Source organism: Podarcis melisellensis, assembly GCF_964234715.1.
Source record: "Podarcis melisellensis genome assembly, chromosome: 4".
NCBI lineage: Eukaryota > Metazoa > Chordata > Lepidosauria > Squamata > Lacertidae > Podarcis > Podarcis melisellensis.
In genome coordinates, this window is record NC_138531.1 from 52,870,827 (window position 1) to 52,885,172 (window position 14,346).

Below are 14,346 nucleotides of genomic sequence, written 5' to 3' on the forward strand. Positions count from 1 at the left end.
GAAGCTGAACATGTTCTACTTCCTGTTGTGTGTGTGTTGTTTGTAAATTGAATCCCCCACTGCTAATCAGTGTCTGTTGGCTGTTGAGTCCCGAGCACCCACACAACACAGAGGTGATATTTGGAGATTTTGTTTTTGCTATTTTTTGCATTTTTGTGTGGCTTTTCTGATTGACTATGACTTGATCTTCGTTTTATGGAACTGACTTGTGACTGTGGCTTGTGACTTCGTTTTTGTGACTGTGTGTAACCCAGTTCAGCTGATTGTGACTGAAGAAATGGATAAAAGCCCCCCTTCCAAACAATGACTATCATCAGTGCACTTAAGAAAAAATAGTAATTTTAATTTCTATCATCTACAATACTATCTTATTTATTTTATAGTACAATGGTACCTCAGGTTACATACGCTTCAGGTTACAGACTCCAACCCAGAAATAGTACCTCAGGTTAAGAACTTTGCTTCAGGATGAGAACAGAAATCATGCTCCGGCAGCGCGGTGGCAGGAGGCCCCATTAGCTAAAGTGGTGCTTCAGGTTAAGAACGGACCTCCGGAACGAATTAAATACTTAACCTAAGGTACCCCTATACAGTACATTGATTACTGCTTTCATTTTATGGATCATTGGTCTCGTTAGATAGTAAAATTCATGTTAATAATAATAATAATAATAATTTATTATTTATACCCCACCCATCTGGCTGGGCCTCCCCAGCCACTCTGGGCAGCTTCCATAAAAACCAAAAATACGGTAAAATATCACACGTTAAAAACTTCCCTGAACAGGGCTGCCTTAAGATGTCTTCTGAATGTCAGGTAGTTGTTTATCGCTTTGACATCTGCTGGAAGGGCATTCCACAGGGTGGGCGCCACTACCGAGAAGGCCCTCTGCCTGGTTCCCTGTAGCTTTGCTTCTCACAATGAGGGAACCGCCAGAAGGCCCTCAGCACTGGACCTCAGCGTCCGGGCAGAATGATGGGGGTGGAGACGCTCCTTCAGGTATACTGGACTGGTATAAATTGCTGTTTTAGGGGTTGTTTTTAAAAGTCTGGAACAGATTAATCCATTTTGCATTACTTTCTATGGGAAAGCACACCTTGGTTTTGGAACAGGCTTCCAGAACAGATTGGGAACCAAGGTACCACAGTACAAAGTTTGTTTTAACCTCAAACATAAACCTTCCGTCTTCTGTAACTGACCCAATGGAGCAGGCTTAGCAAAGGATTAATAAAAATGCGATGAATTTGGAATTGAGGATGGCCTTTCTTGCCTTACCTTACACAAGCAAGAAGTACTAAATGTCCTGTGTTGCCACTTGGTTTTTTGGTCTGACCACTTACCTTGACTCTGAGCTTTCATATGTCCTTTCATTGTGTGGTCTCTTTTTTTCTTTAATCTTGGTATACCAAGATTATTCGGTACACCCTTTTTATACATGTGTATACAATCCTTTTTGTGTATGGCTGTTTTGTTTTCAATTGGCGGAAGGGTGTTGTTCCTTAATTTTTTTATCGTTACTTGTTACATTGAAAACAAATAAAAATGTAAACATTAAAAAAAATAAAGTCTTCCCTAACCTTAAAAAAGGGAGCAGCACTGGAAATCTTACTGGAGTCTTGTGGAGGAAAAACATGGAATGAAAATAAAAGTAGGAAATTGCTAAGGCTTTATTGAATCTATCCATCTACTAGGATAATGTAACTGTTATTATTAATCCGCACAATTAGTATTTCTAAATGGAGAAGACGACGCCAGCAGTTATATTTAGGAATATATTAAAAACAAATATCAAGATAGTGTCTGGTTCTATTTTGTAAAAATAAAACCAACACTGCAATGTACATTTTTGCACAGCCATATCATTTTTTAAACTTCCATGAACTAGTACCCAGCAGCATTGAAATGCATTGAAAACAATATGCTAGTGATCAGAATTAATTTACTAAATGTTTGTTCCTTTATAAATCAGTCATTAAATGTTCTTTTTGTATTTTTTTATTACATTCATTAACAAATTTTGCATTAAATGTTATTTACATCATGGCAGAACATTATAACTGTATAAGTATATGATATCTGAAAGGTCCTAACTGGAAAAAACAATGGTAGTTTGACAGTTTGAGTCTGTGCATGTTTACTTGGGATCAAGTCCTATTTTGTTCAATGGGACTTGCTTTTCCCTTTTTCTTTTTAAAGCATGCATTAAGACAGCAGCCTGAATTTTCTACAGCAAGATAAACTTCAGCAACAGATGCAATACTTTGGGGGGAAATGTCCTGATTGTAAAATACAAAGTATATATATAAAACGTCATTTGCTGCAGAACAGTCAAAAGTAACACACCTAGGCACGCTGCATAAATCACAGATCCTTACAACTAGGTTCAAATTAGGGGCAGCAATGCCTCTATGGTCTTCGGCTATTTATTTCTTCATCTTTGTTAGTTTATCTTCAGTGCTGTCTGGTATCATGCCCATGCATTCTTCTGAATTTGCCACATGGTGCTTTAAAATGGAAGACCGGATCACATCAATATCACGTCCTAAATGGTCCTTTATGGCTGAAACAACTGTTGGTGGAGAATTGAAGTCTACCAAAAAATACCTGGAAATAAAGAAGAATACAATAAAAACAAAGCTACAAGCATGAAAGAGCGCAAGAGCCCTGGTGGATGAGACCAAAGATCTATCTAGCACAGCATTTCCTACACTTTCTTGTTGCTGCTGTTCCCCACAAAATGGTAAGCAAAGACATCACACCTCTGGTCCCAGAGGCATTATATACCTTTTGTGACTCATACTCACTCCATGAATTTGCCCCATTCCCTTTTAAAGCCTTCTACGTCGGCATCCACTAAAAATGCCAGAAGTTACATAATCCTTTCCTTTATAATCACAACAGATCCAAGCTCATTTTGAGAGTGTCTGAACTTCTAGAGATCAAAGTTCCAGAAAAGAAATGCATTTCTAAGAGGCATACAGATTTTATGAATTTAGGGCAAGCCCCCAAAGTATCATTTTGTTGTTGCTCTGAACAAGGAGGGAGCTTGTATGAGAGACTATGTATTCCATGCATTCTTCCTCCCTATACAACTAGAGAGCACCATCATGTCATACATATGCCACCGAGTACAGATACCTGATATCAGATAATCTAGTTACGTATTGTAAGATATGCAGGCTCCCCATCAAAAAATTTGCTATAGCGAGACGGTATTTTTTTATTTAGAAATGGGAAGCAAAAAAAACCAAAAACCCCAGGTCAAGGCAGCAGGTATTTATTGTCCTTTTGCTTTAAAAGTTCAAATTACTGAGGACAGAAGTCAGGCAACACCAACTTAAGAGGCTCTGCATACCATACTGTAGTTCTCTGCAACCTTGGCAACTATGCAGAGATTTAATTTTCACACACTTCTAGTACTGCCTGGAATTCTTGGTATCAAGGCAAACATTCTCCCGTTTGCCAACGTCTACTTTGATGAACAGAGTGTTTACCATGTGCAAGAACATTTCAAATCTTCTATTTCACTCAAGTGCAAGGAAGAATCCCGGAAATTTCTTTCATGGGAGCAAAGTGATTTTCAAAACTTCACTGTGGTGATATGAACACCCAGTCGTTTTTCTACAAGCTGTAATAGCTTCTTTTTGAGGATGGAACTACTGGCTTTGAAATGGGAGACAAAACCAGTGCCTGGTTCCATTAGGAAGAAGCAACTACTTGGAATAAAGAATGATGGGAGAAGTTCCCAAGCTCTTCCCACCTCTTTTCTACTGCAGTCTCCCTCCAGCAGAATTCTAGGCAAGATTGCATAAGCAAACATGCATCTGGAACCCTATGTGAAGGCCAACCAGTAGTGTAGTGATGGCCAAATTTGGCCCTCCAGATGTTTTGGGACTACAGTTCCCATCATCCCTGTCCATTGGTCCTGTTAGTTAGGGATGATGGGATTTGTAGTCCCAAAACAGCTGGAGGGCCAAGTTTCCACTGAAGTAGTGGAAAGATAGCAAGCAGGGGAATGGTTTAAACATACATGCTCACCACTTTTCCAGTCCAAACTGACCCCTCCCCTTCCACAATCTATTTTCCCCTTGAAAGTAGCCACTGGTGTTTTTATGCACATGCTCAATTTATAGTTTATTCAAAGTTTTACAGTGAATTGAAGTAAATAAGAAAAAAGAAATTCATACGTTTGTATGACATCAAATAAAACTCTCAGAAAAGTAGAACAGTATCCTAGGATACCAGCTTGGTTAAATAAATCATCATCATATGAGTTTTCAATGATCAACCAACTACAACTACATAAATTTCTATATGAGGGAAAACAATAATTCTGGGGTATGATGCACATACTGCAGGAAGCATCATGTTAGAAAAGGCACTTTATCCTGAGAGGAAGAAAAGTGAGAATGCCTCTTAAAATAGAATTCTGTGTTCTCTGTTTTTGTAAGTAATTACTGGCACGCCATTAAGACTAGTTAAGCCTGGCAGGCTCTAAGGCAGGGCCTTTTCAGTAGTGGCCCCAACATTATGAAACTTCCTTCTAAGAATGTGCAAGTTGACTGCCCCATGCCACAATTTTTAAAAAGCCTTTGGAAAGGTAATCCAATACTAACTTTCTGGGCATTGTCCCATTCAACACAGTGGGGCTTACTTTTGAGTAGACATCTAAAGGATTGTGCTGTTAGTTGACTTTGATAAATGAGGTTTGCCCTATTTCCTTTCATATGGAGCTTGCAGCATTTGATCTTAATGAGCCATTAGTGTAAACTGAGAGAAAAATTCAAGAGCCATGTCTTTTTTAAAGAAACAAAACCTTAACATTTTCCTGCTATTTGTGCTCATCTAATCCTCCTGAAACAAAGATATAGAATGTATGTTCTATGTCTGCATCTTTTGGGGAATAATTATGACACACTCACAACATAGCCCCCTTTTACATTTTACTAATTTTTCTACTACCTTGCTAAACGAGAATAGCGGGCTGCTTTCCATTGTGTCTTTAAAACTGAAATGGATTCTGCTCCAAAAGGAATGGCTTGCCAACTCGTGTTCTCTTCTGCTCATATAGGCAGGCCGTGGAAATTTCCACTGTGCTGCTGTTGATGATAACTGAAGGCAGCATTGGGGGATGGGGGAGATGAGATGCTGCTGCTGCTGCATTGTCTTTGTCGTTGCCATTTCAGCAGCAGCAAGAAATGTTATCTGGAGATACAAGAAACATAGCAACTTGCAGCATGCAAGTTTATTAGCTGTATCAAACACCCCCGGTATTGGAGCCAGTCTATGCATTTGGTATGTATCCGTGTACAAGAGATCAGGAAAATCCATCTTTGTCTTTTGGAATTATAGCCCAGTTATGCCCCAGGCAGACAAACAAAAGAAAAAGCAACTGCACTTTAAGAGCTGAGCTGGAACTTACTTTCTGTTCGTAGGCAATCAAGCCAGCACTGATTGTGTTTTGTGCAACCCAGCAGCTCTATAATGTGTGGAGCAGCTCCATGTTCAGCAATGAGTTGTGATCGGGTATGTAAGTACTGTAGCACTACAGTTTCTCATGCAAAGTAACAAGACCTGTTGCATGTGGTTTGAGGATGGGATAGGAAGAAAGGTGGTTGGGGAAGAGAGGAGGCGGAAAAGATCTATTTACAAAGATATAATGTTCATTTGCAGGCAAAACTGATGGAAGTACAGCTCAAACTCTCCAGGCACCAGCAGCAAAAACCGGTACAGAAAAACAAAAAATCAGGACGATTCTGCTGACTCAGTACAGAAATCCTAGTTATTTTGGTGCATCGTGCATAAAATGTGATGGGACAGTAAGAATACTGCCAAAATAACATCTCTGCAAATACTTGAATGAAGACCTATTTCAGATCAAACAAGTGGTAAGAAAGGACGACTGGATATTGAACTGTATCCAGGCCAATATTAAATCCAGGGATTTAAAATATAATATACTAGACAACTATATTCCCGAATGGGTTTATCAAAGTTAATCAGCACCAGAGAAACACCTGGACCAGGCTTGTTTTGGAATCCTATTGGGAAAAGCAGTTCTCAGCTGATCTTGTGTGAATGAGGGCCCAAGGGAGAACCTGGTTAAGATCGTGCCCAGGAAATTTCCATGTTTTATAAAGAGTCAGCTTCAGCTTTCCGATATGCCTCCACAATTTTTAGACTACACCACAGAAGGCTTATTAAGTCAAGATGAATATCACCGATTGTGTGGCTGAGACACGCTAGAATAACTTCTTGTCTACTAATGGGCAAGAGCCAAACTGGGAATCCCAAAGGTGCTGGACACTTCTGCAAAAGATCAAATGAGCCATATTAACATCTGAATCTGAAACATGGTCAGCTTTCGCTTGCAGGCCAAGTCCATCCCCTCTTGACTGCTATGCAAGAGAAGTGGGACAGAACCCTCCATTTGCCTCTCAAAACACCACTTGGACAAAATACCACCTGGACTCATAGAGCAAGCTCCACCAAGTACAATGGGGCCTATTCACAGGTAAATGGGATTAGGACTGCAGCTTTAGCTGCCTTTTGTGTAACAACTGCAACTTAAGTGTTTACACACTTGGCAAAACATACGGCTTCACATTTGGAGGTTTAGGGTGTACTCCAATCCAATGTACTGAGGAATATGTTTTTTTAAGGATATTTCATCTCAGAAGAATCAGGCAAAGCCCTTGAAAAGCACAGTCATACCCACCAGCCAACATCAACTGATGGCAGTTTCTAGTATCCCATAGAATGCAAGTCTATTTATGAAGAATGAAAGGGAGAAGAAAAATGTTAAGCAATAATTTCATGATTCGATGTGCTAGGAAACCTGCCATATGGTAGACGTTTATGTCCACAACTGAATTTCTTTTTAAAAAGAGACATTGCCACGATCCAGGAAAAAGGAAACAAGAACAACAAACCACCCCTTTCATAGCGAACACCGAGGACAATTTGCTTCAATTCAGTTTTCGTACCTTAAGCTTTTTCAAAAGACATCTATTTTCCTTTCATGGCTTTTTGTGCAAAACATATACAGTGGTGCCCCGCAAGACGAATGCCTCGCAAGACGAAAAACCCGCAAGACGAAAGGGTTTTTCGGGTTTTGCGACGCTTCGCTAGACGATTTTCCCTATGGGCTTGCATCGCAAGACGAAAGCCCATAGGGAAATCTCGGGGACCTTTTTTTAAATGCTGGCGGTGGGGAGCAAAGCCTTTTTCCCCCCTCCGGACTTCAGAAGAGGTCCAGGAAGGCCGGCGGGGGCGAAAGGCTTTGCTCCCCACCGCCAGCATTTTAAAAGCGGTCCGGGATAGCAGGGAAGCGCTTCCCGCTATCCCGGACGGCTTTTGAAGGCAGGCAGGGGGGGCAAAGACTTTTGCCCCCCCGCCCGCCTTGGGAAGAGGTCCTGGACCTCTTCCCAAGGCGGGCGGGGGGCAAAAGTCTTTGCCCCCCCTGCCTGCCTAACCGGGGGCTTTTAAATTGCCCCGGGACTGTCCGGGGCGATTTAAAAGCCCCCGGACGGCTTTTGAAGCCTCCCCCCGCCGCCCGGCATCGGGGCATCGTCCCGATGCAGGGCGGCCGGGCAGGAACGCCTCCCCCCGCCGCCCGGCTTCGGGGCGAGAAAGCCTCCCCCCGCCGCCCGGCATCGGAACCATGTCCTGATGCCGGGCGACGGGGCGGGAAAGCCTCCCCCCGCCGCCCGGCTTCGGGGCATCGTCCCGATGCCGGGCGACGGGGCGAGAAAGCCTCCCCCCGCCGCCTGGCATCGGAACCATGTCCCGATGGCGGGCGACGGGGCGGGAAAGCCTCCCCCCGCCGCCCGGCTTCGGGGCATCGTCCCGATGCAGGGCGGCCGGGCAGGAACGCCTCCCCCCGCCGCCCGGCTTCGGGGCATCGTCCCGATGCCGGGCGGTGGGGCAGGAACGCCTCCCCCAGCCGCCCGGCTTCGGGGCATCGTCCCGATGCCGGGCGGTGGGGCAGGAACGCCTCCCCCAGCCGCCCGGCTTCGGGGCATCGTCCCGATGCCGGGCGGTGGGGCAGGAACGCCTCCCCCAGCCGCCCGGCTTCGGGGCATCGTCCCGATGCCGGGCGGTGGGGCAGGAACGCCTCCCCCAGCCGCCCGGCTTCGGGGCATCGTTCCGATGCCGGGCGGTGGGGCAGGAACGCCTCCCCCCACCGCCCGGCATCGGAACGATGTCCCGAAGCCGGGCGGCCGGGCGAGAAAGCCTCCCCCCGCCGCCCGGCATCGGAACGATGTCCCGAAGCCGAGCGGCGGGGCGAGAAAGCCTTTGTCCCCCCTGCCTGCCTTCCCAAGGGCTTTTAAATCGCCCCGGACAGCGGAGAAGTCCTCCGCTGTCCCGGGTGATTTTAAAATGCCGCCCGCCAGAAGAGGTCGGGGGAAGGCGTTTTCCATAGGAACGCATTGATTTTCAATGCATTCCTATGGAAAACCGTGCATCGCAAGACGAAAAACTCGCAAGACGAAGAGACTTGCGGAACGAATTAATTTCGTCTTGCGAGGCACCACTGTACATGCAGATTGTAACATCATTTCAACAGCAACATATCTATTTGTATGCTTTCTACATAGCAGAATTGTCTCTAGTACACAAGCTAAATAACTTTTTTTTTTGTATGAATGCAAGATGGGACTCTGCTGGATCAAGCTGATGGTTCTTCCAGTCAGACATCCCGTTTCCTGGAAAGGCCACACACAGGACGTAAAGACAATAGCCTTATTATTGTAGTAGCTGTTATTGCTTTTATTTTATTAATACCCCGCCCATCTGGCTGGGTTTCCCCAGCCACTCCAGGCGGCTTACAGCACATATAAAAACATGGTAAAACGTTTGGTCCAGAGCAGTTGGCCCTGCTACTTCTGGACCAGAGGACTGCATCATGACTGATAGCAAGGATACACTTATCCTCCAAGAATTTGTCTAGCCTAGCTTTAAAGCTATCTAAGCTATTTACTGATTAAAAATGTTTTGAAGCCACCCTTCACCCTTACAAATACCAGACCAATATTGTATAGAAATGGCATGACCAGAAAATCATAATCAAGTGGCCATCACTACATTGTGTGAACACTGCTCACAATAGAGATCCTGTACGGATCAGCTTTTTTATTTCTAAGTGAAATGTTGTAATGGATGGAAATACAAAAATGAACAGTGTTAGTGGACTCCATCAACTTTAATTGCTTGCCTTTTGGGTAGACTCGCACTGGCAATGCAGATCCTATTCACTGCAACTTAGAAATCTGCCTCTGAAGTGCCACTACCTACCTAATCCCCAATCCTTTTCTCATAGGGCACACTCAAGAGAAAGTAGATGCACTTCTATTGAAATCAAGTGCTCAGCTAATGGAACTTAAGTGCACTCAACATCTGCTGTACTGCACCAACAGATTTTAGCACACGCACAGTATCTCCCACCTTGCAAAATACTTGAACAGAACGCTGTGCGCCTGTGTCACATCATCAGTTTAACAGCACAAATGCGAGTGGTAAATTTAAACTCGGGTTGAACTCTTATGCAACTCCAGACACAGCGCAAGCTATAGCACTTATTGCCAGAGTTTGGATGCCAGCGCACATCAATACTTGCTTGTTCTCACACAATCAAGAAGATGATGCAAAACATGAGGGACCTATTGAGTTTGGTGAGGTTGCACGTTGCACCATATGCACGTGAAACAAAACAGATGCAGCTGAAAGGCTCAGTAGTAGGACCCAGGACCTACCTGAAAACGGTCCTAGACCTAGATGCAAACCTTCCAAGTCACAGCCAGTCAGTGTAGGCAATAATGACCTAGATAGTCTGGCTCAGTTTAAGACAGTTTCTTCTGCTCCTATCTCACCACATGCCTATCGACATGCAGCTCCTTAGGCACAGGAATGCTTCCTGTGTGGGGTGTTTGCAAGAGAAAGTGTTTTGTTCTGTTTTTTGAAACTAAACCATGGTGTGGGCTTTCTTTAGCAATGTACAGGGCCTTTTCTGTGGCTGTGCCCTGACTATGGAAACCACAAGCCAAGGCAGGTTAGATGGACCTCATCTCCGCAATTTCAGGAAGACACTAAAAATGCTTTTATTCTGCACTGCTCTCAATTATTTTTTAACTTGGAAAGGTTTGATACCACTCCTCATAGTTTGCAAGATATGCTCTTAATCTGATTTGTTTTTCAAACTTGGTTTTAATGTGTGTTTTACATGCCCCCCCTTGGGGAAATGAGCTAGTACTGAAGGGCAGGTTAGAAATATGTTTCTTTATAAAGAAATACATTTCTTTATAAATATATAACTATATAGATTATTGTAAGGGAGGGAAATACAAGATAATAAGCTCTTAAAATATGAACATGTTTTGAGTGGCTATCATTTCAGAGGTGCATCTCTGCAGTTTGTGCAGCAGTATCATTTGAAATATCCGCAAGGGAAAACAGGTAATAAGCTGCATTGGCTGCCAATCAAGGTGTGCACATTTGTATCTTCAAATGCCAGGGAGAAAGACTGCAAGTTGTTATTTTGATTATTGAATGAAGTCTCTGTGCGACCCTGGTTGCCTAGCAACATTTCTCCATCCTTGCTTACAGGCATTTCTTTTTCAAAAGATATTCTCAGGGAGTTCAACAGCAAAATGTTAAGCAATTATAAGATAAACTCTGCAGTCCATTGCAATCATTTATCTAATGCATCTTAATTTTCAAATGCCAAGGCATTATTTTCTTGGGCTGAAGATATTTCTTTTAAAATCAGTAACTACAATAATAACTCTTCTTTTACTTGTGCACAGCCAACTTTAATAATTATTTCACCATTAAAAACACCCTCAAAAATATACTTTGGTTCAGATACGCAAAAGGGAATAAAATCAACCCAGAATTAGTATCTCAAAAGATAAATAATTATAGTTTCCAACTGGCTTTGGTGAAATAAAAATGTTACCTTGGAAAGGAAGTGTCTACATGAAGGGCGTTTCTTAACAAAGGAAATAGTAAAGAATCAATGCTTGCATTAACTAGCAGATAAATATGAACAATGAAATTATCTACCCAAATTACTGTGTGCCTCAATTTGGAATTGTTAAGTAAACAGATTTGTGTGCTTTGTGGAGTCTACTTCTGGAAAGAAACAGTTTAATTCTGAAATGAAAAAGTGTATCTAAGTTACATTAATTACCCAATGGAAATTAAGAGGCCCTTAACAGTAAATCCTGTACCTTCAATCCAAAGAAGTGATATGTGTATGCAGAAAAGAACAGCACACACAGCTTTAACTGATGACCACCGTGTCCCTAATCAGTAAAAATAGTTGAAGCAACATCCAAACCTCAGCTGCACACAGTGTTCTCCCCTATGCTCCTACCTTAGATCACAGCTTTGAGCATTTGTTTAACAGCTAAGGGTTACCTACTCATGTTGCTTGCCAACCTCCCCCTGCCCAATAGCACCACAGCTCCTTCAAACTCCTCCCATATCCCTCTCACGGCTTCTTCACCTGCCACCCCACGGCCAAACCCCCCGGTGCACCCCAAACTCTTGCATCCCCTCACTAATTGCCCAAATCCCATGACCCTGTTGCCACTGCCACTCAAGGAAGACAGGAGAATGAAGATGAGTGTCTATCTCCTCTTGACCTTGCACCGCCAACAGAAAGTGGGCAGCAACACAGGGTAAAGAGACTTGCTTCTATTTCATTCCCCTCCTTAGTGCGGCAGTGAGATCTTACGATGGAGGTGAGGGGGTGGGAGAGTTTTGAGAGGACTGCTGGTGGTGGTGACAAAAGTGAGCATGTGAAGGCCTGCAGCTCTGCCTAGACCAGCTACCTGCTCACTCTGTCTGCCCAGCACGGCCACCTGCTCATTTGAATCCTGGATTCCCCTTGCCCTGATGTACGTGTGCGCATGCAAACAGGCAATGCGAGAAAAGTGTGAAGGCCGGCTTGGGCCACTCACCTGCCCACTTACTCTGCCAGCCTGTCTACTTTGCTTGCCTGCTCCGCCCAATGTTGTCAGGCTGCAACTTCTCCCCTTTCAAAAATATTCCATGGCAAGAAATTCTATTAAAAACTAGACTCAAGGCTTGTGAAACTCATACCCTCCTCTGGTGTGACGTTGATTGTGCTTTGAGATTCTGTATGGCAGCGTTCTTTCGCCCAGGTTTTCCAAATTCCTCACCACTGCTCCTCTCTCCATCAAAGCTTCCACTGTGCGTTTCAGTGTTGCAGCTGTCTCAGGCTTTAAACACAAAGAAGACGACACGTGTTTGTAGTGCAGTAAATGACTATTGTCCCCTATACTTACCTGGCAAGAAAATAATAAAGGAGGAACTGGAATAGATGTCAAAGGGGAGGGGGGAATTCTGATTCTTCTCTCATCACCTCCAAGGGTGCTGTATCAGACTATAACAATCACTAACAGCAACATAGTGCACTTGTTTCTTCACAATTACACCCAACTGAATTCAATGGGAGACATTCTAGACTGAATGTGCATTTTTGACAGCATCAAATATATTTAATATACTGCACATTACAACTGCAAATAACTTATAAATGCTGCAAGTTTCCAGGAATGCACTTCTGAAGTGTGTTTTACCTATACCCATATTGTAATTAACTCAGGAAGTCAAGCTTGTCCTATTACATCACACAGGCTGGTAATTTCTTTCAATTCCATTTAAGGGTCACTGCATTACATTAAATTTAAAAGGGTATGTTTTAGACTGATCTGCGGTGAAAGCGAGCACTCAGAGAAGTGCATTCCATATCTGTGAAGCGTGTGTGTGTCCCCCCCCCAACATTCTTGTCTCCCGCCAGTGAAATTCCTTGTTCTGAACAAGTAATCTGAAATAATGTGAAGGCAGGAGCTGTGGGGTTCTCAAGGAGAACAGACCCATCTCCTGCAATTCATAGAATCATAGAGTTGGAAGAGACCACAAGGGCCATCGAGTCCAACCCCCTGTCAGCATTGCCCTTGAGCCAGTGTACCAACTGGACTCATGCACTACAGCCCCGACTGGGCTAGGCGAGCTGGGTAGCACTGCCGGAGACCTCCTTTCTCACAGGAACTGGTCACAGTGCTGTGGACTCACAGCTTGGAGCTGAGAGCACCGGATTCACTGTCTCAATAATGCAGTCGTTGCGCAGCAGCATTTTGCAGAGTCTTGCAGAGTATAAATCACTCGGAGAGCAGCTCTGTAAAATATCTTCTTTTTATTCTATAACTACAGCTATAATACAAACTATATACAGAGCTAAATATTCTGAGCATACATCAATGCTACTCTGAGTGCCTGCAGCTGCTCTTAGCAGCAATCTTATCTCTAAATACTATCTCTTGCACTCACTCTCCGACACACTGGCTGACTCTCTCTCTCTCTCTCTCACACACAGACTCACTCACTTGACTAATTAAGTAGAGAGCAGTACATTGCTCCTCCTCTCTGTAGAGTCAGCAGAGACCTCAGGAGATTATCAGGAGATTCTTGGGTATGGGAGGGGTGAAATCTCCTCACCCCCTGCCAAGCAGGAAACACCATCAGAGCACTCCTGACATATGGTTGTCAATTAAAGGACCATTCTCAATATTTGATTTTGTCCTGCTTGCATTTCACACTTTCGTTATGTATGGATTTGATGTGCGTGTGTGATCTTTTGCTTCCTCGGCAACTAGATTTCCAGAATACAACTTAGTCTGAAGATTCTCATCTCCAAGGGACCCTGAATGTGCAAGTATATGCAGTGTGGGTGTACAGTGGTACCTTGGGTTACAGACGCTTCAGGTTACAGACTCCACTAACCCAGAAATATAGTACCTCGGGTTAAGAACTTTCCTTCAGGATAAGCACAGAAATCGCGCGTGGCATGGCGGCAGTGGGAGGCCTCATTAGCTAAAGTGGTGCCTCAGGTTAAGAACAGTTTCAGGTTAAGAACGGACCTCCAGAACGAATTAAGTTCTTAACCTGAGGTACCACTGTGTGTGTGTTGGGACAATGCATTTGTGTTGATGTGTTCACTAGGTTTTCCTTGGTGTCTCCTGCCACAAAGGAGGATGGTTTTGGAGAAAAAGAACAGAACCAGTTGGAAAGAAATTTTCTTTGCAAGCATTAAATAAGTATCTGTTTCAACAATAGAACCATTGTTTTAGGTATGTGAGTTACTTCATGTTCCACTGGGGAAACAGGATCACAAAATCTGAGGGGAAGGTTTCACAATAAGTTGTGCAGCTTGTAGTTAAAGGCCTTTTGTTTAATTAATGTTGGCCTATGCAGCTCTTGAACACATATCTCTTACATCTTCAGGGTCAAAAAGCAAACAAAAAAACCATCCCAAA

General features: G+C 43.6%; 1 protein-coding gene across 1 annotated transcript in view; it reads right to left on the reverse strand.

Moving 5' to 3' along the window:
• Positions 1–1,978: 1,978 nt before the first annotated feature.
• The window catches only part of MRPS6 (mitochondrial ribosomal protein S6), a 30,383-nt gene continuing 18,015 nt past the window's right edge, over positions 1,979–14,346 (reverse strand). Inside the window, exons 2-3 of the mRNA XM_081908819.1 lie at positions 12,110–12,249; positions 1,979–2,605 (exon numbers count right to left, since the gene is read on the reverse strand). Of these exons, the coding sequence (XP_081764945.1) occupies positions 2,425–2,605; positions 12,110–12,249 (321 nt within the window). The 3' untranslated portion in view covers positions 1,979–2,424. The remainder of the gene's footprint in view (positions 2,606–12,109; positions 12,250–14,346) is intronic.